We start from the raw sequence: 23579 nt of genomic DNA on the forward strand, positions 1-23579 counted from the left end.
ACTTCAAATCCCCTCGGCTAAAAAGTTTCTCATCCACACACAGCATTAGATGATATTTTTAATCTCACTTGAAAAGGGTGACGAATGCAGCGATTCTCCAGCTCCATCGGATTCCATATCTCACAAAACCGCGGATAGCTGCATTGTGGGCCGCACGCTGATACAAAACACAAAGACAAGAACAATTAACAATCACCAGTCTTGTAAAGGTCATTTTAAATTAGAACAAATACATAAAGAATGAAATATCAATTTGTACAATAGCACGTACAGACCCCACATCTAAACGCGTAATTGGACTTTGGTGGTAATTATAGTTTGTCTATAACAAGCACAGGGATTTCACCACAAGTAAAAAGTGTTGTTGTTTTTTTTTTTTTGATTTTGCAGCACAAGTTGGTAAAACTTTACAAGATGTTATAAGTGCTGCCATCTTCTGGCAATCATATTCACAAAACATTGACTATGTTATTTGTTTTTAAAATTTGTCTTTGAGGTTTGAGCAATATGTTTCTGTAGTGAGCAAACATTCACAAACGGGTCACAGAGTTCAGAGAGCAGCAGACTTGCCTGCTAGAACAAACTTAGTGGTCAATATTCTTTTCCAAAGAGTTGCATATGTATGCAAGTAGAAATACATTTTATGTTTTGTCAATTTTGTTCTGTTAAAAAAATGTTTGAACATTTGTAAATGTTTAAAAAGATTGCAATGCTAATTTCCATCAATGGGTTTGTCCATTGTATGTTAGCATTAAGGTAGTGCAAAAGAGTCAAACATCATCCTGTTTGGTTTTATTAGTTTTTTCAGTTTATACCAAGCTGGATTGTAGATTTAACATGATTCCTAAATGTATGTGAAATTCATGTGTACATTAATGTTATTTCCTTTGTGTGCTTAGTTTTACAGTAACGTCATTGTGTAGATCTGAGGTCGCTGAATGGTTGTATAGACCAGTGGTCTTCAGGTAATGGGGATTCAATCTACAAACCCTGCTTCCATATGAGTTGGGAAATTGTGTTAGATGTAAATATAAACATAGTAAAAGAGTAGTAAAAGAGTGCGGGTACTAGACTGGCCTGCCTGTAGTCCAGACCTATCTCTCATTGAAAATGTGTGGCGCATTATGAAGCCTAAAATACCACAACGGAGACCCCCGGACTGTTGAACAACTTAAGCTGTACATCAAGCAAGAATGGGAAAGAATTCCACCTGAGAAGCTTAAAAAATGTGTCTCCTCAGTTCCCGTTTACTGAGTGTTGTTAAAAGGAAAGGCCATGTAACACAGTGGTGAACATGCCCTTTCCCAACTACTTTGGCACGTGATGCAGCTATGAAATTCTAAGTTAATTATTATTTGCAAAAAAAAAATAAAGTTTATGAGTTTGAACATCAAATATCTTGTCTTTGTAGTGTATTCAATTGAATATGGGTTGAAAAGGATTTGCAAATCATTGTATTCCGTTTATATTTACATCTAACACAATTTCCCAACTCATATGGAAACGGGGTTTGTATTTTGCTTTCAAAGCGCTCTAATGAACATCCAAAAACATCCATGAACGTTTTATATACATGCTGTAAGTAAATATGTTATGAGGTAAAAGGCACATTCATGATATGTACTATTTACACATTTGGCAATTTTAAGCATTATGGTGGCACATAGATTTTACAGAGCGCATTGGCTATTTTTGTAACAACAAATACTAATTATGGCATTACAACATCAACTACTTCGGGACAAATGATGATCCAGAACCTTATATTTTGAAGCCTGAGTATAAGAAGGATGAGCTGCTAGTTTTACATGCTGAGTGATAAGCAGAGCCAAACACAAAGCATCATATAGCACTATTGCTAAGTGCTGAACAAGAAATACACAGATAATAAAACAATCACATACTGTACAAAGTCTGCTGTCATGGGATACCGACTGATGGGATGTTTCATATGTCAACACAAGACTTGTGTTCCCTGGTTAGATGATCACCATAATTCTCAAATAAAAAATGACGGAAGCAAACGAGCATATGATCCAGTCTCCTTTGCGTTGTCTTCAGGTATAAATCGAATGTCAAAGTTGACAAACTTCTCCGTTTATGGTCACAACTTTCTACTACACAGGTGAGAGGCAACATTTACAATCTAGCACAAACTTTTACCAACTCAGAGGCGATGCAGCAGCTCACCGGCTCAGTATATCCATAGCTGCATAAGCTAGTTACCGCTGTGATCAAGGTGCGATCGAGCTCTTACTATAACAATGTTGCTAATACTTGGTTAATATGGTGGTCACAACACGTAATTGGAATACAGTGCATCCGGAAAGTATACACAGCGCTTTACTTTTTCCACATTTTGTTATGTTACAGCCCTATTCCAAAATTGAATAAATACATTTTTGTCCTCAGAATTCTACAGACTATACGCCACAATGACAATATGATTTTTTTTTCAAAATTTTGCAAATTAATTACAAATAAAAACATTAAAAAATCACACGTACGTACAGTAAGTATTCACAGCTTTTGCTTAATACTTTGTTGATGCACCTTTGGCAGCAATTACAACCTAAATTATTTTTTGAATGCGATGCCACAGGCTTGGCACACCTATCTTTGGGCAGTTTCGCACATTCCTCTTTGCAGACTAAGATAAATGCAGCAATGTACAGAAACAACCTGGATAAAACCAATGCTTCCCATCCTACCTGATGGCGCATGAGAGGTGCCGCAAAGAGGAATGGCGTGCCAGGCCTGTGGAACCCGTATACAAAAAGACTTGAGGCTGTAATTGCTGCCAAAGGTGCATCAACAAAGTATTGAGCAAAAGCTGCGAAAACTTACAGTAGCGATCAAAAGTTTACATACACTTTTAAAGAACATAATGTCCTAGCTGTCTTGAGTTTCCAATCATTTCTACAACTCATATTTTTTTGTGATAGAGTGGTTGGAGCACATACTTGTTGGTTTAAATGGGACAATGAAAAAGGAGGATTACCTCCAAATTCTTCAGGACAACCTAAAATCATCAGCCCGGAGGTTGGGTCTTGGGCGCAGTTGGGTGTTCCAACAGGACAATGACCCCAAACACACGTCAAAAGCGGTATAGGAATGGCTAAATCAGGCTAGAATTAAGCTTTTGGAATGGCCTTCCCAAAGTTCTGACTTAAACGTGTGGACAATGCTGAAGAAACAAATCCATGTCAGAAAACAAACAAATGTAGCTGAACTGCACCAATTTTGTCAAGAGGAGTGGTCAAAAATTCAACCAGAAGCTTGTGGATGGCTACCAAAAGTGCCTTATTGCAGTGAAACTTGCCAGGGGACATGTAACCAAATATCAACATTGATGTATGTATACCTTTGACCCAGCAGATTTGGTCACATTTTCAGTAGACCCATAATAAATTCATAAAAGAACCAAACTTCATGAATGTTTTTTGTGACCAACAAGTATGTGCTCCAATCACTCTATCACAAAAAAATAAGAGTTGTAGAAAGTATTGGAAACTCAACACAGCCATGACATTATGTTCTTTACAAGTGTATGTAAATTTTTGATTGCGACTGTATGTAAATATTTCATGTTTTTTGTTCTTTATTTTTTAATAAATTAGCAAAACATTTTTTAACTTTTCACATTGTCCTTATAGGGTATTGTCCAAAAAATTTGGACAACAAAAATGTATTTATTTCATTTTGGAATAACAAAATATTGAAAAAGTGAAGCGCTGTGCTTTTTTAGAGGGCTCCTTAAGCAGAGTAGATCAAATCCCCATTAACTACATTGTTAGCCACATCTTACTAGCGTTTTTTGCTATTTAGAAAACACAAAAAAGAGAAAAACATGTGTGCTTGGCTCACAAATGCAGTTCCTCTTTAGGACAGCTAGCTATTAGCGCTGTAGTTACTATCTAGCTATGGACTGGACTCTCACTATTATGTTAGATCTACTATGGACTGGACTTTCACAATATTATGTCAGACCCACTCGACATCCACTGCATCCGGTCTCCCCTAGAGGGTGGGGGGGTCACCCACATATGCGGTCCTCTCCAAGATTTCTCATAGTCATTCACATCGACGTCCCATTGGGGTTGTGAGTTTTTCCTTGCCCTTATGTGGGCTCTGTACCGCGGATGTTGTTGTGGCTTGTGCAGCCCTTTGAGACACTTGTGATTTAGGGCTATATAAATAAACATTGATTGATTGATTGATTGATTGATTGAATGAGCTATTGGTGGCGCTATACTGTATTCTTTGAATATCTTAATCTTTCACAATAAAAAGTACCTTTACAATCAGTTTCATTTAGAAGACAAATTCATACAAGATATATACAGTAAGTAGGGTGTCCCCGCTCCTTCTTTCCATCAGTTTGGGTGTCCCTGTCCTGGAAAAGGTTGAAGACCCCCTGGTGTAGACAACCGACCTCAAGTTGGAAGATTTTTCATCTGTAATTTTATGGACTGTTTACTTATCTGCCAAACTAAACTCCATCATTCAGGGAGGGCAGAATAATATATGTCAATACACTAAGTGCAGTAGAAAGTGCAACCCTTTGTTACATTGTAGTAATAAGATAAGCAGCAACAATTAAAATATATTGCAAAACGATCAAATGTAACAAAAAATGGTCATAACACAGATTTGTCTTTAAATATATGGATAAAATGTTTTAGTTCTTTTAAAAAAAAAAAAAAAGGAGTAGCTTTGTCAAAATTAACAAGTTAACCAAGATTAATCACAAAAAATATTGCATTAATCATGTACACACTTTAATCATGCAATTTATATTGACCGTAAAAGCTTTTTTACCTTAACCACTATACTGTCAGCGATCAGATCAACTGCTAATACAGCCTGAAATAAATTTGGATAAAACTGTTGTTAAGTTCTGTGCAAATAAATGCCATGCATTGAAGTAAAACCTTTAAAAAACGTTTCTGGAGGACATTCTGACAATAAAATTGCTTTTGTGTACAAATATTGGGGACTTTTATTAATCTAATTTCAACTATGAAAGAGAGTAATCACCTGTGATTAAGCATTAATAATCCAAATTCCAAAATGTGTTTACCGTAGTTTTCGAACTATAAGTCGCAGTTTTTTTCATAGTTTGGCGACTTATACTCAGGAGCGACTTATGTGTGAAATTATTAACACATTACCGTAAAATATCAAATAATATTATTTAGCTCATTCAGGTAAGAGACTAGACGTATAAGATTTCATGGGATTTAGCGATTAGGAGTGACAGATTGTTTGGTAAACGTATAGCATGTTCTATATGTTATAGTTATTTGAATGACTCTTACCATAATATTTTACGTTAACATACCAGGCACATTCTCAGTTGGTTATTTATGCGTCATATAACATACACTTATTCAGCCTGTTGTTCACTATTCTTTATTTACTTTAAATTGCCTTTCAAATGTCTATTCTTGGTGTTGGGTTTTATCAAATAAATTTCCCCAAAAAATGTGACTTATACTCCAGTGCGACTTATATATGTTTTTTTCCTTCTTTATTATGCATTTTCGGCCGGTGCGACTTATACTCCGGAGCGATCTATACACCGAAAAATACGGTAATCTGATTTTAAAAATGTATCATTTGACAGCCCTAAAAAATACATGCATCACAGCCAATTATGCAATTTATACTCTGTCATATTCCATACTTTCGATTGCTTGTCCCGGGGGGTGCTGGAGCCTATACCAGCTGCACAGAACAAAACATTGTAAAGTGGTAACAGCTCATTGTTCGAGAGTCTGGGCTTACTGTGGCTGCTGCCCCCGTGTTATTGTTTGCCACTTATCTGTCGTCTGTACATAACGCTAGCTAGCATCAATATGCTTTGGAAGGTTGACTTACCACTGCTTCTACACGACTACTGTAGAGTTCAGCTTGGTTCATTTGGATATATCTCTGCTTGGCGTGGCGAGCTGCAGGCAGGCCACCGTAAACAAAGCCTAATAAAGCAGCCGCAAATCCGCTTTTTAGGACGTTGGTCACCTCCTCTGAGTAGCTCTGGCTTGCACTAATGAAAGACAAAGGTCAGACAATTGTACAAGTCGAAAGGAAAATATAAAAGCTACTAACTTTTTCTGAAAAAGATCTTTAATGCGGTCCCAGCCCGTGTCTGGGAATTCTGGCTTGCGCAGGTTGTTTGGCATGGTGCTCGGTGTAAGAGTGTGTGCAGGAGCAGCGCAGGTGGAGGAGGGAGATGAGGGCATCTGTGCCGGCTGGGCAGAAGCCATGTCAGCTGCATGGACCCTGGGGAGCAGGGGGCCGAGGCAAAGAGGCCCAGAACTCTGGATCAGGCCCTGCAGTAGGCCGGTGCTCCATGTGCCCCGGGCTGCTGAATCTGCCAGTTGTCTCCAAAGGGTGAAGCCTGTTGTGGGCTGCTCTGGATGCATTACGCTTCAGCTGGCGTCAAGGCTGCAGCACAGAGGGACAAACACATGGCTTAACAGCTGGGACTGTTCAATTGCTGCTGTAGCCACATCTTCCCCCACAAAACAAACAGCCCTGAGGCAAAAGAAGCCCTGGCACAGAGTAGAGAGGTTGTCCAAATAAGCAGCTTTCAAGCAGTGCAAGCCCTTTAAAAACACGATCACTTAGTGTCCTTTACTAAAGCCAGTCATTTGAGATGTTTTTTTATTTGAGATCGACCGATTATCGGCCAAGATGATTTGACACATGCAGGTCAAACTCAAAAAATGTGAATATTGTGCAAAGTTGTGTTTATTCCAGCAGTTCGATTTACAAGATGAATCTAATACATGCAACTCAAGCTAGTTCAAGCCTTCTTTTGATATAATTTTGATGATTATGGCTTACAGTTTATGAAAACGTTGAAACAGATTTTTTTTTTTTAAATTTGAGGTTTTTAAAAAGTGTAAGCCGTGATCATTAAAATTATAAGAAATAAAGGCTTGCCTTATCTCACTTTGCATGTAATGAATTTATGTCACATTAGGACTTTGGAAAATTGACTTTTGCACAATATTTAATTTTTTTACTTTCACCTGTCATCGGCATCTGCTTTATTTTATGTAAATCCGACAGCCGATAAAATAACAATTTAAAAAGGGTTACTTTGGCTTTGATGCAGCTGACCACTGTCTACAGTCACTAATCTGTGTCCAGCATCGTCCCAACTACATCACTGTAACGGCCAATCAGCAGTGAATGCACACAGAGCTCACCCACGTGACACAAAGCAGAATCATATTTCAAAAGGTAAGCTAAGGCAGCCGACTCTCCTTAAATTGTAATAACATCCCAGTCCTCTAGTACTAGTAACTAACTAAAGTTGCCTGCTTTTTTCAGTGAATCTCTTAGCTGGCCGTGTTGATTCTTGGCATGGGAGTCAGCACCAAATAAGAACGACTGCTGTATTTTTAAAAAATGGGCCAGTGTTTCCCATACATTAATTTATTCGTGGCAGCATACTTTTTACTAGGAATTTGAAACATTGATGCATATTGTCTGTAACAAAATAATAAATCTGAAAAGCTGTTCAATAAATATATGCTTAAAAGCATTTAGATTAAACTAAATGTTTGAAGTTTGTACTTTTCAATTTTTTTACAGCAACATCTTCATTTTTACGGCCAATGAATATTGCCTCCAAATATCGGTTATCCACCTCCTTGATTACTAATAACCGGCATCGGCCCTGATAAAAACGTATCGGTGGTTCACCAGTTTTTATTTTTGCTGCCAGGTGAAAAGTCAAACATACGAACATTTCAGTGTGCAGCCGCACACTTGGAAGCTATAACCTGAATTGTGTGTAGCTACCGTAATATCAATTGAATATTGCAACTATACATTTTACAGAAGATTCCTAAAAACATGAACTCTTTCGTCATATAGGATCTTTGACAAGCATACAGAGTATCTAAGACGTATTCACTTCATGTTTCTACATTTTGGTGTTATAGCCTTGTTACAAAATTGAATTAATTAATTTCCGCTTCAAAATTCTACATGCAATACCCCACAATAACATAAAACATGTTGTTTTGAAACAATTGCAAATCTGTTTTTGAAAACAATAATAAATCACATGTATAAAAGTGTTCACAGTTAATACCTTTTCAAATGTCTATGTGTTATTTTTTTTAAATTACAGACACCATTTAGAATGTGTATATTAGGGTTACATAATTATATATATATATATATATATATATTAGTGTTGTCAAAAATAACATGTTAAAGGCCTACTGAAACCCACTACTACCAACCACGCAGTCTGATAGTTTATATATCAATGATGAAATCTTAACATTGCAACACATGCCAATACGGCCGGGTTAACTTATAAAGTGCAATTTTAAAATTCCCGCCACACTTCCGGTTGAAAAACTCCTTTGGATATGATTTATGCGCGTGACGTCACAAAAGCAACGGAAGCGGTTGGACCCCATCGGACCCGATAGAAAAGCCTCTACTGCATCCGGACTGCGTGTCTGGAGCTCCTGGGTCCCACCGTCCATCCCTTCCGGGTGCCCGTCTTGGTTGGGGCCTGCTGGGTCCGGTCCCTGCGTCTACTGTGGTAGCTTGGTGCTGCAGGGTATTCCGAGGTGCTGCGAGTCGGCCAGTTGTTGGGGTAGCGACCTTGTGTGTCAGCATGTCGTGGGGGCCCGGTTGCCGGTGGGGCGGGGGCGGTCTTCCCGTCTGGTTGCGGGGGGTCTCCGGGCCCCTCGGGCGGGGCGTCCCGCCTTTCTGTCCGTGTGGGGTGTGGTCTCTCGCTGGCTTGGGGTCTGGCTGCCCCCTGCTTTTCTCGTGCCTTGTCCTCTACCGGGTACGTCTGTCTGCGGCCTTCTGCTGGCCCTTGTGGGCGGCGTGGTGGGCCAGGCTCTGGGGTTCCTGTCGCTGTCCGGCTTGGCTGCGTGGGGGCGGTGGCCCCTGGTTCCCTGGGCACCACACCTACTGTTTTTGGGATGGGCTCTCTGGGCGGCTGGGGCCGTACTCTGGCTCCCGCACACACTGGGAGTCAAATGTATTGTACATGCAAATTCACATATATTCACACACATACATACAGACATACATATGTACCTACGCTCCCACATACATATACAAATAAATACAGTACATATTTACACACTCAGAAAGTTCGTACATCCACATGCACATTCATTATACAAACATACTGTATACGCATGCTGTACATATACATTCACTGTAAAAACATACATATACACATACTGTACATATACACTCACTGTACAAACACACACATACACATACATACCTTCCTAGTCACGTCCGTTGTGTCCTTGGGCAAGACACTTCACCCTTTGCCTCTGATGGCTGCTGGTTAGCGCCTTGCATGGCAGCTCCCGCCATCAGTGTGTGAATGTGTGTGTGAATGGGTAAATGTGGAAATACTGTCAAAGCGCTTTGAGTACCTTGAAGGTAGAAAAGCGCTATACAAGTATAACCCATTTATCATTTAATTTATTATATACATTCACTGTACAAACACACACATACATATGCTGTACATATACATTCACTGTACAAACACACATATACACATACTGTACATATACATTCACTGTTCAAACACACATTCTGTATACACATACTGTACATATACATTCACTGTACACACATATACACATACTGTACATATACATTCACTGTACAAGCACACATATACACATACTGTACATATACAAGTACATATGCACACATACACTCATGCACATAATCACGTTTCATCAAACATATATTAACGTTGTTGCCCTAGGGTAAACTGGGTACAACACATGGCACACTGACAAAGCTTAACCTATTGTTACTATAACAATCTACAAGGTTAATGTAGGTTGCTTCTCTTTCTTCCCCTCCATTTTTCTGCATTCTTTCGTATCTCAAGTTATCATTACGTATATGTATTGTTGCATTTGAACATTGTATTGTTGATAATAAAGGTAAAGTATTGGTATTGTTTATTATCAATAGCACTATTTCTATTGGTATTCATATTTCTCCATTTTTAGTGTAATAATGCTCATTGTCATTTCTGTATTATTTTTTTATTTTCGCTAACTGCTTATTTGCTATTACTTTTACCATCATATTTGTAAATGTCGTATTTGCTGATGTTGCTCTGTTGTTGTTGTTGTGTTTGCTGTTGTTGTTTTTGTCTCTCTGTCTAATGCCCCTCTTGTCCCCACAATTCCCCCCTCGGTCTTCCTTTTTCTCTCTTTCTATCCCCTCCTGCTCCGGCCCGGCTGCACCAAATGATAATATAAATACATTTAATAAAGTCAAAATACAAGTAAGGCAACAAGAGAAGTATCCTACACTTCTCTTTTGTAAAGTAAATCTGAACAGCCGATATGGGCATCTACATCTGCTATATGATTTGCCCGAGAAGCTGGGCAGGACATTATTAAAAAAAAAAAAAAAGCCTCTTGTTTTCTTCGACAAAATTCCACAGTATTCTGGACATCTGTGTTGGTGAATCTTTTGCAATTTGTTTAATGAACAATGGAGACTGCAAAGAAGAACGTTGTAGGTGGGATCGATCGGTGTCTTAGCGGCTAAGTACAATACTGTAATATCTGTGATATTTGCATTAGTGTACTGTGTCTTTAAGGGTTTGGGGAACGCGCATGCGCGAGTGAGTTGGCGGAGAACTTGAGTGTGTGTGAGCGTGAGTTTTGGCTAACAGCAGCTCGTGTATGTGTGTGTGTTACTTTTTGAACTACAACCAGTTACTGCTTGTTAATAAAGCGATTGAGCAGCGCATCCTCGTCTGTGTGACTCCTTCTCCACTGCGGGGCATTACAATACTTACAGCAACACAACAAGGACTACTTACCCTGACGCCTAGCCGATGCTTGCCGCCAAACCCACGGATGAAGTCCTTCGTCGCGCCGATGATCGCTGGAACGCAGGTGAGCACGGCTGTTGATGAGCAGATGAGGGCTGGCTGGCGTAGGTGGAGCGCTAATGTTTGATCATAGTTCTGTGAGGTCTGGTTACTAAGTTGCTAAATTAGCCTTAGCGTCGTTAGCAACAGCATAGTTAAGCCTTACCAGGCTGAGAATTTTTAACCGTGTAGTTACATGTACATGGTTTAATATTATTGTTGGTCTTCTGTCTATCCTTCCAGTCAGGGGTTTATTTATTTTGTTTCTATCTTCATTTGAGAACGACGCTAGCACGTTAGCTCAGTAGCTAAGTGTGTCACCGATGTATTGTCTTGGAGATAAAAGTCACTTTAAATGTCCATTTCGCGTGCTCGACTCTCATTTTCAAGAGGATATAGTATCCGAGGTGGTTTAAAATACAAATCTGTGATCCACAATAGAAAAAGGAGAGTGTGGAATCCAATGAGCCAGCTCGTACCTAAGTTACGGTCAGAGCGAAAAAAGATACGTCCATCACTGCCTCTCAAGTCCTTCACTGTAACGTACCTCATCTACGAATCTTTCATCCTCGCTCAAATTAATGGGGTAATCGTCACTTTCTCGGTCCGAATCTCTCTCGCTCCATTGTAAACAATGGGGAATTGTGAGGAATACTAGCTCCTGTGACGTCACGCTACTTCCGGTACAGGCAAGGCTTTTTTTTATCAGCGAGCAAAAGTTGCGAACTTTATTGTCGATTTTCTCTACTAAATCCTTTCAGCAAAAATATGGAAATATCGCGAAATGATCAAGTATGACACATAGAATGGATCTGCTATTCCCGTTTAAATTAAAAAAATCATTTCAGTAGGCCTTTAACTTGTGATTAATCACAAAACTTTATCACATTAATCATGTATGTGTGCAGATTAAAGGCCTACTGAAACCCACTACTACCGACCACGCAGTCTGATAGTTTATATATCAATGATGAAATCTTAACATTATAACACATGCCAATACGACCGGGTTAACTTATAAAGTGACATTTTAAATTTGCCGCTAAACTTCCAGTTCGAAACGCCTCTGAGGATGACGTATGCGCATGACGTAGACCGGCGAACACGGGTATGCCTTCCACATTGAAGCCAATACGAAAAAGCTCTGTTTTCATTTCATAATTCCACAGTATTCTGGACATCTGTGTTCGTGAATCTGTTTCAATCATGTTCATTGCACTATGGAGAAGGAAGCTGAGCAAGCAAAGAAGAAAGTTGTCGGTGCGAAATGGACGTATTTTTCGAACGTAGTCAGCCACAACAGTACACAGCCGGCTCTTCTTTGTTTACATTCCCGAAAGATGCAGTCAAGATGGAAGAACTCGGATAACAGAGACTCTAACCAGGAGGACTTTTGACTTCGATACACAGACGCCTGTAGAGAACTGGGACAACACAGACTCTTACCAGGATTACTTTGATTTGGATGACAAAGACGCAGACGTGCTACTGTGAGTATGCAGCTTTGGCTTCTAAACATTTGATCGCTTGACCGTATGTGCGCAACTTTTTTTTGCGTATGTACGTAACTTTTTTAAAATATATAAGCTTTATGAACCTTGGGTTAGGTGAACGGTCTTTTGGGCTGAGTGATTGTGTGTGTTGATCAGGTGTTTGAATTGTATTGGCGTGTTCTATGGAGCTAGGAGCTAGCAGAGGAGCTAGGAGCTAGCGTAACAAACACGCAGGTGTTTTTATGCAGGATTAATTTGTGGCATATTAAATATAAGCCTGGTTGTGTTGTGGCTAATAGAGTAAATATATGTCTTGTGTTTATTTACTGTTGTAGTCATTCCCAGCTGAATATCAGGTCACCCCCGGCTCTCACAGCATCTTCCCTATCTGAATAGCTTCAACTCCCCACTAGTCCTTCACTTGCACTTTACTCATCCACAAATCTTTCATCCTCGCTCAAATTAATGGGGAAATTGTCGCTTTCTCGGTCTGAATCTCTCTCACTTCATGCGGCCATCATTGTAAACAATAGGGAACTTTGCCTATATGTTCAACTGACTACGTCACGCTACTTCCGGTAGGGGCAAGCCTTTTTTTAATCAGATACCAAAAGTTGCAATCTTTATCGTCGTTGTTCTATACTAAATCCTTTCAGCAAAAATATGGCAATATCGCGAAATGATCAAGTATGACACATAGAATAGATCTGCTATCCCCGTTTAAATAAAAAAAATTCATTTCAGTAGGCCTTTAATTTACATGTTAACTTAAGGGACTATGCCGATAATGCCGAGACTGGTTAGCAGCGTGTTGCTAGCTGAACCGCAACATTCACCTTCAGATACTTCCGACTAAAACGTCACAAGCAATATTACAACGGTATGTAACAATAGATAGCGGGTGTATTTTAAATTATGTATTTGACGCATTTTTGAATTTTGCAGGGATTGATGGTTGTCTTGATCGCTAGCGTTAGCCATCAAGGTCCTCACTCAGTTCGAAGTCTAAGGTTGAATTTACAATGGAGGTGCAGCACATCATTTCAGGCACTTGAAGAAAATATCAATTACAGTTATGAATATTTTGTGTTAGTTTCATTTAATGTGCATACCTTAACGTGAAGTTGATGAAGTAGTTATCGTTGCCCTTGCTCCTCGACTGCTCAACTGTTCGGATTTCTTGTATTCAGTCACGTGATTATATCCCGGAAGTGAAAACCAGCGGTAGTCAACCAAGCAAAGATTGCTGATGTACGGCAAGCAGCGCGCGAACTACACTGCGTATAAAAGAGGCTTAAATCTTCATGCAAAATGCAGATACGAGCAAAAAAAATAAAAATAACTAAGCAATGGAATAGATCCATATTAAGATTACTCGAGTGATATTAAGGAATATACATGTTTTGTTCCTACACATCGCGAAATTGTGTGCCCCAGATACCATTATACACGACAAAACAGATGGAAACTTGGAAAAACACGGAGGTCTACAACTTCTTTGTTTGTGGCTGGGTCAAATAAATGGATATAAATGCATCGTTTTTGCTCGGGCAAGGTTGTATTTCATGATTCAACTTCGCGTCGATGCTGCCATGCCAATGTTGTTGCACGCTCGTTTACAAGTAGCGTGTTCCCCTGCCTTAATCACATTCTAACTATAGATGTCAACATTGTGTATGTGCTGAAAGCTTAATTACTTGCCTCTAGTAAACTTGGGTTTTTTTCACATTTGCTTTTTTATTCAATGTTTTTTAGACTCGCTGAGTACATCCTTTTTGCGATTCGCATAGCCGAAAACACAAGCATAGGGCATTTCTTCATCGAGAAAGTCGAAATAGAGCCAGTAGTACCTTTTATGAACAGAGCTCGCTTGACCACCAAGCATATTTCATGGACGGGACGTGAACCGGACGTGACGTCACTAAACTCTAAACAATAGTAGCGACATAAAAACACAGTGCCCCCGTGTGGTGGAGGACACACTCATCACTGTAGCAAACATCCGTGTTGCATTCCAAGAATTCAAAGTGCCATAAAACCAACGGTTTAATCGCAGTTAACGTAACTGAACATACACATACTGATGACAGTTCAAGAATGTATTAACGTGCCATACGTTATTTGCAAAACAGTTAAGAACCTAAGCCTCCTGCTATTGTTTGATCAATAACATTACCATAGCTTTTTGGTCACATTACTATCAATGAATCATCTTTAACACATTTGCTAACCATTAAAACACAATTTTTTCCCCCCACAACTGTGAATATTACAACATATTCAACATTAAGCACCCCTTTCAAACAGGAGCACTGCATCTAATACAAACAATTGTAAAATATTACAACTAAAGGTTAATGTACTTCAGTTGTATTTACATTAAATGGTGGCAATGCTAAAATGGCCTAGTGTGGTGAGTGTGAATGCTTGTCTATCTGTGTCGGCCCTTCAATGACCTGTCAAGGCCTTCCATACTTGTGCAGCTGGGATAGGCTCCAGCCCACCGCCCCCTTACTACCACTCCTACCCCAAGAGGGACAAGCAGTAGAAAATGGATGGTTGGATGGATGGGTCGGTTGTTTCCATTCACTGCAACTCCCTCCCTTGTTTCTGCAGTGTCTTTATTATAGCTCAGTGTTGCGGTGCTTGGGCATGATCTGACTGTAGTCGTTGCGTCTTTGGGGTTGGTAGGAGAGCAAATGACTAAACTCAGTGAGGAGTCTCTCCCAGTAGCAGGAAATATCTTGCATCTGCAGATGCTCCGCAATGAACTCCATACCTCTGTGAGGAGAAAATGAGAACATAACTATCAGCACAGACGTAGAAATACGAATTTAGGGGTCCAACACAGTATTTTTATACTTGACCTGATGGCAATCTCTTCTGCAATGTCGTCGTTGTCTTTGACAAACTGTAATAGTTCTCTGTAAAAACATTTTTAGTGCAATGTCAGTGGCTCATCTTGTTTAGTACTTTGCTGAAAATGGAATACACATTTTTTTAAAGTAGTCTTAAATAGTATTGTTCTTTTATACTATGATGACACATAACAAAATGCACTAAAAGCATTTATTGTGAAGCAGAAGTTCTTTAAAACATGTTTTCCATCCACATGCAAATGCTGCAAAGTGACTGTTGGACAGTCTTCACCTTTACTTCAGTCTTTGATTAACATGCATTTTAAGTGATGTTATACAGTGACAGCATGTGGGGGGGGAAAAAGACCATGCTTGTATGAATACTAGTGTTATTGGTATAAAAACTGAAGAAGCTTGCTGAGGTACCTGACATCAGACAGATCCTGCTTGACAGGGATGTAGTGGACCCAGGGTTTAAGCTGTGGGTAGAAGAACTCTTGCCATTCATCGCCCACGTGAAATACCAGCGAGCCACAGAGGAAGAGATGTTTGAAGCGAAAACTTGCCGCCACGCCTCGGAAGTTGAATAAAAATCTTAGGAGGCAAGAGAGGAAATAAATATTTGAGAAAACATTTTTAAATCTGAAAGTACATACTTATAACATTTAGAACAATGCGGCCAAGGGGGCCATTTGCCTTTTGTCGCACGACATATTATACAAATTAAAATAAACACGTTTGGCATTACAACATTACACCGAAAATAAATTTCTCAAAAATGTCACCTCTGAACCAAAATGGCAGACTACCTGTACATCTTAAAGTAGGTGTATACAGTATATGTGACATTACAGTAAAATACAATGTTGTTGTGCATCCTGTTATGACGAATGTGAAAAGTTTTACAGTAAGGTATAGATCTCAAAATGGTGATTTAGCAGCTGAAATAATATAAATAATTATAGTGATAATAATTAGGGATGTCCGATAATGGCTTTTTGCCAATATCTGATATTCCGATATTGTCCAACTCTTTAATTACCGATACTGATATCAACCGATACCGATATCAACCAATACCGATATATACAGTCATGGAATTAACACATTATTATGCCTAATTTGGACAACCAGGTATGGTGAAGATAAGGTCCCTTTTTTAAAAATTAATCAAATAAAATAAGATAAATAAATTAAAAACATTTTCTTGAATAAAAAAGAAAGTAAAACAATATAAAAACAGTTACATAGAAACTAGTAATTAATGAAAATTAGTAAAATGAACTGTTAAAGGTTAGTACTATTAGTGGACCAGCAGCACGCACAATCATGTGTGCTTACGGACTGTATCCCTTGCAGACTGTATTGATCTATATTGATATATAATGTAGGAACCAGAATATTAATAATAGAAAGAAACAACCCTTTTGTGTGAATGAGTGTAAATGGGGGAGGGAGGTTTTTTGGGTTGGTGCACCAATCGTAAGTGTATCTTGTGTTTTTTATGTTGATTTAATTAAAAAAAACAACAACAAAAACGATACCGATTAAAAAAACGATACAGATAATTTCCGATATTACATTTTAAAGCATTTATCGGCCGATAATATCGGCAGGCCGATATTATCGGACATCTCTAATAATAATAGTACGTTTTCTTTACCAACGTACACAGTACAGTGGCCATAAAGATGAGTTATTACTGCTTTTAATAAAATGTTGACTTTTTATGCAAGAAGAAACTACATAAAGAGTTTTAGTCTGCTTACTTGTACTTGCAGTGGTCAACTAATGGAATTTCTTTGGCTGGCGGTCTTCCGAGAGTGTCCTAGAATAAAAGATTTGAACAATGGAAACAAACAAAAAAAATTAGTACAAATTAACCCATGAGAGTAAGAACACACTTAAAGCTGCTGTGTCACAGGATCCATATTACTTTTATGTCATGCAGAAAATAGAACACCGGCAATAGCTAGCATATGTTACCAATAGCGGTGTAAGTGAAGATAATTAATTAATAAATGTATATGTGTCATATTTACAAGTTAAAAGTTGCTATTAGTCGAATATGATATCAGGCTGTCAGTTACCACTGACTTGTGTGAATGCAAATGCATGTCGTGCTTGTATAAACACAAGAGATGGTCGAGAAAGAAAGGATTTAAAATGTAATGTTGCAGTGACTTTTACATTCCTGTTGAACTGGTAAGAGAAAGCATACACTTTTCCAAACACTAGAAAGTGGATGAATTGATGGATGATTTTGCAACATAACCTTATCTTTTTGTTGCATGCGTGTGTAATAATGGGGCATACCTTACAAGGTTACATCAGAAAGAGGGCAGAATATATGGTAATAGTTGCAGCTTGTTGCTACGAGAGCGCTCTTTAGGAAGCCACATATCCGTGGTATACACCAGCTTTAAAAATACTTGTGTTAAAATGTGTTCTATACAGCTTTGTGCTTGAAATCAATAAGTTCCTTAATGACATTATAGCAAACATTTAAGAGTGGTTGGCAAGCGAAAGTCATGTCACTATTCCAGCATATGGCTTCCCCAAAATTCCAACAAGCTTATTTTTTTACAACTAAAGTTCATTTTAAATGTATATAGTGCTTTATCAGGGTGTCATATAATACAATATAACTGTTCTTATTCTTACCACATTTTTGTATTCAGTTCATAGAACACAAGCTAGGAAAATCTATATAATATAATAAGGATGTAGCACTTGTTTAATTTGAGTCTATTTCTAAGCAAATTGAGTTTTTGGCTTTGAATGTGGTGGTACAGGCCTCCATCTGCCACCAAGGAAGCATTATTATCCTTACAGCATTTTGTCCAAATTAAATTATGATAAACTCTCATTGGCCGAAGACTTAAACTGGGACTGGCTGAATGAAGTTTCTGGTGAATTTAAATCCTTCTGTGACTCTATTAACATTAGCCAGTTGGTCAACCTACCTACAAAGCCAAATGTAAAGAGTCCTGATATGTCTACTCTGATTGCCTTAGTCCTAACAAACGTCCCTCATAAATTCTAATCATTGGGTGTGTTTTGCAATGATTTAAGCGATCATTGTGTTGTTGCTACCTGCAGGAACACTGAAATCCCCAGATGCAATCTGCATATTATTTGTAAGAGAAATGTAAAAACATCTAATGAACAAGCTTATCATGATTTGTCTTTGGTTAATTGAGGGCAATTGAGTCTGTTGCCATATGTCGAGCTGGATTGGGCATATTTCTTGGAAAGTTTTATGAAAATTGTAAACAAACATGCTTCTATCAGGAAATTCAGAGTCCAACTGCTGGTTTTCTCCGGAATTGTCAGACTCCATCAATCAACAAAATGTGGCATGGGCCAAAACCAGGAAAGACGATTCTGCTCAGATTGGTCAAATTTTAGGCATTTAAGAAATAAATGTAATTCTCTTATCAAGAAGGCTAATCAGAATATTACACAACAGAAAACCTCAACAACCTACATTAATTTTGGAAAGTGATTAACTCTAGACCGCAGGCTCTTCCAAAATATGTCTTAAAAAGACTCTGTCCTTGTCTATGATAGGACCGAGGTTCTGGTTCTTTGTTTGTCCCACAGGAGCAGGCCCTGTGACTCCCTGCACAGAACCTCCAATGTCTTCTGGAGAGCGTTTTAATTGTGTTCATTTTACTGTGCAGGAAGTGCATAAAGCTCTTTAAGCATTAGCTCACAGAAAACCCCCTGGACCAGACTTGATAAAGCCCTACTTCTTGAAATTGGCCGCTAATTATGTACCGTAGGGAAGGGATTCATACAGCCCCATTCCTAGGTGGATCTTGCATGAAACTAAGAGATGGGTGTTAAAAATTTTGCGATGCAGTCTGCTGAAAATGATGGAAAGCATCACTCTACATAGCAACTGACGCTGTGGTCAAAGTTGGAATTGCCACTAAACACCTTTAAAGAATCAACACTCTACTGCCATCTGGCGGCTAATGTGGATGGTTACCCCCCTAAATTTGTCATGTTCATGTGTCAGGTAAACCTTGACAAATGGGGACGTATGAATCCCCTTCCTACTGTAGCACAGCCTTTTACAGTTTGTTTTAATCGTTCAATCCAGAACAAAGAAATCGCACTCGTTTGGAAATCAGCTTTTGTTACCCCTTTATTAAAAGGAGGGGATCCAGCTGTTTTAACTAACTATAGGCCAATATCAAATGTGTGTCCCCTGTCAAATGTTATTGAATCTATTGTCTGTGATCAACTAAAATAGTTCCTGATCTCTAATAAAATTATTTCTCAACTACAGTCCAGCTTCAGGAAAAAAATTCAGTACCATCACGTCTGCTGCAAAAGTGATAAATTACATACTTGTTGCTCTTGACAAAAAACAATACTGTGCTTCCCTTTTTATTGATCTGTCAGTAGCTTTTGGCACTGTGTATCATGTTAGTTTAAAGCAGGGGTCACCAACGCGGTGCCCGCGGGCACCAGGTCGCCCGTAAGGACCAGATGAGTGGCCCGCGGGCCTGTTCTAAAAAAAAAAAATTTTTTTTTTTTTTTTTAAATTAAATCTACATAGAAAAAACACAAGATACACTTTCAATCAGTGCATCAACCCAAACAACCTCCCCCATGCACACTCATCCACACCCACTCACACAAAAGGGGTTATTTCTTTCTGCTACCAATATTCTGGTTCCCACAACATAAGACAACACATCTGCAAGGGACACAGTCCCTGAAGCACACACGATTGTATAGGCTGCTGGTCCACTAACATTTTCATTAATTACTATTTTTTATGTAATTATTTTTATATTGTTTTACTTTCTTTTTTATCCAAGAAAATGTTTTTTATTTATTTATCTTATTGTATTTTATTTTTTAAAAAAGGGCCTTATCTTCAACAGACCGGGTTGTCAATGAAATTAGATTTGTTTAAAGGGTTTTTTAAACCAGGCCCAGTCCAGATAATGTCCAAGTCGGACTCAGCAACACACACCTTCATTCATGTACACAGAAAAAAATTAGGGAACACAACAGATTGCATATAATTTATAAACAAAATTACATTTTCAAAATAAGCATTTATGTACAGTCCAGATTATGTCCAGGTCACTCAAATTAGGGAACACAACAACAGATATCATATAATCTATAAACATAATTATACTTTCAAAATAAGCCTTTGAGGACTTCTCATCTTTTTTTTAAATGTTTTTTGGCATCATTATCGTTTTCAACCATGTAACTTTCTAAAGTTAGAAAATACTGAATAAATGTTTTAAAGAAAGTAATACTAAGTGAATATCTGTTTTTGGCCTTAAAAATAAACATTTTACCGAGTACTATAATTAAATTGACTAAATCATGATTGTCAATGAACTCTCCTAAAATAACAGAAACCACAGTAAGCTTCATAAACAAACCAATCCTTAAACGCATTTTTTCAACTTCCACCCAAAACAAAGACACAATATGACAATACCAAAACAAATGCAGGGTGGATTCAGGCTCCTGACAACAAAATCGGCAATCATCTGACTCTGTCATATTCCATAATTTTAACATTTTCCCTGTGGGTAAGAAGTTATAAATAATTTTAATTTGAAAATAACGATTTTGCACATCGATAGTGGCTTTATAGATTAGTTTGAATATGGCATCCCATGGCAACGGGCAGTCAAAAAAGTCCTCCCATTTTCCATTTGTGTTGTATGAGGCAGCCTTCAAAGATTTCTTTATTAAATAAAAATTATATCTTTTTCTATTTATTTTAGTTCCTTTTTGCCAACTAGAATTTCTTATTAGAGGTTTACAAACTAATAATTTAGTAGTTCCATAATTAATTATTTGTTTCCATCTTTTCCCAATTACTCCAGTTAGTTGATAACATGAAAAGCTTGAGCAAGCATCACCATACATAGCTCTAAATTCATCATACTTCATAATTTTACCATTCTCATTGATAATATCATTGACAAAAATGATTCCTCTTTCAAACATATTTTTCCAAAAGAAAGGCTTTCCATCTATTACAATATTAGAGTTCATCCATATTAACTGCTGCAAAATATCGTCTCTTTTTTCTGGCACATAAAATTGAAAACACCACTATGAGTGGATTGTTTCCTTTATGAACCCCGCCATGTTTCCCAGCAGACTCTCTGGGAGGGGATCACTTGTAAAAAAGGATACAATTTCTTTTGATACAGTACATGTTTTTTGTCCAACAGGACATTTGTGTACCACTCAATGTTTAAATATATCTTTGGAACAATTGATGCTTTTAAAGACAGACACATAGCTTCAAGGTTGAGAAGTTTCAGGCCCCCATATTCATACTCTTTGTACAAAACCTTTCTTTTAATCTTTTCTGGTTTGCCGTTCCAGACAAAATCGAAGACCCTCCGCTCATAAATCTTAAAAAAGTTTTGTGATGGAGCTGGTAATGACAAAAACAAATAAATAAATTGAGGAATAATTAACGAGTTGGCAATAGACATTTTACCATACAAGGTTAGGGATTTCCCTTTCCATAATTGCATAATTTTGTCCAGCTTTCTTAGTCGATTATCATACTTTACTGAGCCTAGATCTTCCAGATTTTCTGGGACAACAACACCAAGTATGTTAACTGGTCCATCCGTCCACAAAACAGGCACTTTGCATTCCATTCGAAAGGACGTTCCCTTTAGATTTCCGATCCTTAACATTTTACATTTATCATAATTAAGCTTAAGGCCAGATTGCTGTGAAAATATGTCCAAAAGATTAAGAAGGTTCCGCAAACAATGAGGAAAAATCTTATCTTTGTGAATCAGCCTTTTCTGACATGAACTTCATCAAGAACAAACACAGAACACGCCTCACTGATGCACATCTGCAAGACTCACTCAGAGTTGCAGTGTCAAGTTACACACCAGAGTACAACACACTAGTTAACAGCATGCAATGCCAGGCTTCCCACTAACTGACAAAGAAACAGATAACAGATTTGGTGTCCAGTTCAAAGTGTGACATGATTTAAAAATTTGAGAGTTTACTTTTGTATTTTACATGAGTTATTATTTGTACAAACATGGTGCAAAGTAATTCATGATTTGTTAAAAAACGTTAGTGGCTAGCTAGTTAAAATGGGATATTGTGATTTCACAAGACTGTCTTAGAAGTGATCATTTGAAAATGTTCAATTTGAAAAATGTGCATTTAGAGAAAATATAAAAATAAAGTGTTGCATATTGATATTTATCTGTTTCAATATATATTTATTGTGAGAAATCATTAAGATGATCAGTGTTTCCACAAAGATAAATATTAATTATTAATAATAACAGAGTTAAAGGTAAATTGAGCAAATTGGCTACTTCTGGCAATTTAACTGGTAGCCCTTCGCATTAATCAGTACCCAAGAAGTAGCCCTTGGTTTCAAAAAGGTTGGTGACCCCTGGTTTAAAGCATAAGCTTCTTTGTATAGGACTATCTAATCATGTTATTTCCTGATTCACAAATTATTTGACAGGAGCCAGTGTATTCAATTTGACACTCTGTGTTGTCAATTTTTGAATGTCCACAAGGAGGTGCCACAGGGTTCTATAGTAGGACCCGTCCTGTTCATCATGTACAGGTATATTAATGAATTAGGACAAAATGTGTCTGACATTTTTACACTGATGACACAATCATTTACTGCTTTGGTTTGAACCCTGATAAAGCTGTAGAATCTCAGCAGAAAGCTTTGATGTGGTCCAGCACACATTTCTGCAGCTAAAAGTAGTCCCCAATACTGAAAAGACAAAACTAATGTTTTCAAACACTGAGAATGTTCTTCAAACTATTCCCTTAGTGTCCACTCTTGAGGCAAATGTCATAGAGGTGGTTCACATGTACAAATACCTCAGTATTTTGCTTGATGACTTCCTGACTTTTAACCCCTATATAGACAATCTTGTGAAAAAACTTACATTCAAATTGGGCTTTTTCTTTTGAAATAAATTTAGTTTTTCTTTTGAGACTCGTCACGGCAAAATGTTTATTTATTTTGGATTATGGATACCTGTTGTACGTTAATGCCTCTGCTCAATGTCTACATAAGGTTGCCACTTTATATCATGCTTCTCTGAGTCATTACTAACTGTAGGGCCTTGACCCATCATTGTGAGCTGTATTCTCGAGTGGGATGGCATTTTTTGTACTTCAGGAGGCTGGGTCATTGTTATACCTTTATTTATAAGGCAATGCTTGGTCTACTGCCCTCCAAGATTTTTTTATTTTTTTTTGTGACTTAATCACACAGAGGAGCGATGATCATTTGTTGCTCAC

At 38.0% G+C, this 23579-nt stretch overlaps 3 protein-coding genes across 6 annotated transcripts in view; 1 reads left to right on the forward strand and 2 right to left on the reverse strand.

Moving 5' to 3' along the window:
• timmdc1 (translocase of inner mitochondrial membrane domain containing 1) overlaps positions 1–13656 on the reverse strand; it is a 38913-nt gene extending 25257 nt beyond the window's left edge. The window contains exons 1-5 of one of the 3 annotated variants that reach the window (XM_062053993.1): positions 13518–13636; positions 10862–10926; positions 6112–6450; positions 5884–6049; positions 69–157 (exon numbers count right to left, since the gene is read on the reverse strand). In XM_062053993.1, coding sequence (XP_061909977.1) covers positions 69–157; positions 5884–6049; positions 6112–6428 — 572 coding nt within the window. In that variant the 5' untranslated portion in view covers positions 6429–6450; positions 10862–10926; positions 13518–13636. Of the gene's footprint in view, positions 1–68; positions 158–5883; positions 6050–6111; positions 6451–10861; positions 10948–13517 lie in introns of all 3 variants that reach the window. The other 2 variants (XM_062053995.1, XM_062053994.1) reach the window with 2 other exon arrangements.
• The window catches only part of LOC133654040 (calsequestrin-2-like), a 37179-nt gene continuing 24070 nt past the window's right edge, over positions 10471–23579 (forward strand). Inside the window, exon 1 of one of the 2 annotated variants that reach the window (XM_062053991.1) lies at positions 10471–10937. The gene's annotated coding sequence lies outside the window, so the exon portion shown is untranslated. Of the gene's footprint in view, positions 10938–13229; positions 13286–23579 lie in introns of those variants that run through there. The other variant, XM_062053992.1, reaches the window with a different exon arrangement.
• Positions 14138–23579, reverse strand: part of poglut1 (protein O-glucosyltransferase 1) — a 33230-nt gene continuing 23788 nt past the window's right edge. The window contains exons 10-13 of the mRNA XM_062054707.1: positions 17033–17091; positions 15690–15857; positions 15273–15329; positions 14138–15186 (exon numbers count right to left, since the gene is read on the reverse strand). Of these exons, the coding sequence (XP_061910691.1) occupies positions 15030–15186; positions 15273–15329; positions 15690–15857; positions 17033–17091 (441 nt within the window). The 3' untranslated portion in view covers positions 14138–15029. The remainder of the gene's footprint in view (positions 15187–15272; positions 15330–15689; positions 15858–17032; positions 17092–23579) is intronic.

Source organism: Entelurus aequoreus, linkage group LG07 (genome assembly GCF_033978785.1).
Source record: "Entelurus aequoreus isolate RoL-2023_Sb linkage group LG07, RoL_Eaeq_v1.1, whole genome shotgun sequence".
Lineage (NCBI taxonomy): Eukaryota > Metazoa > Chordata > Actinopteri > Syngnathiformes > Syngnathidae > Entelurus > Entelurus aequoreus.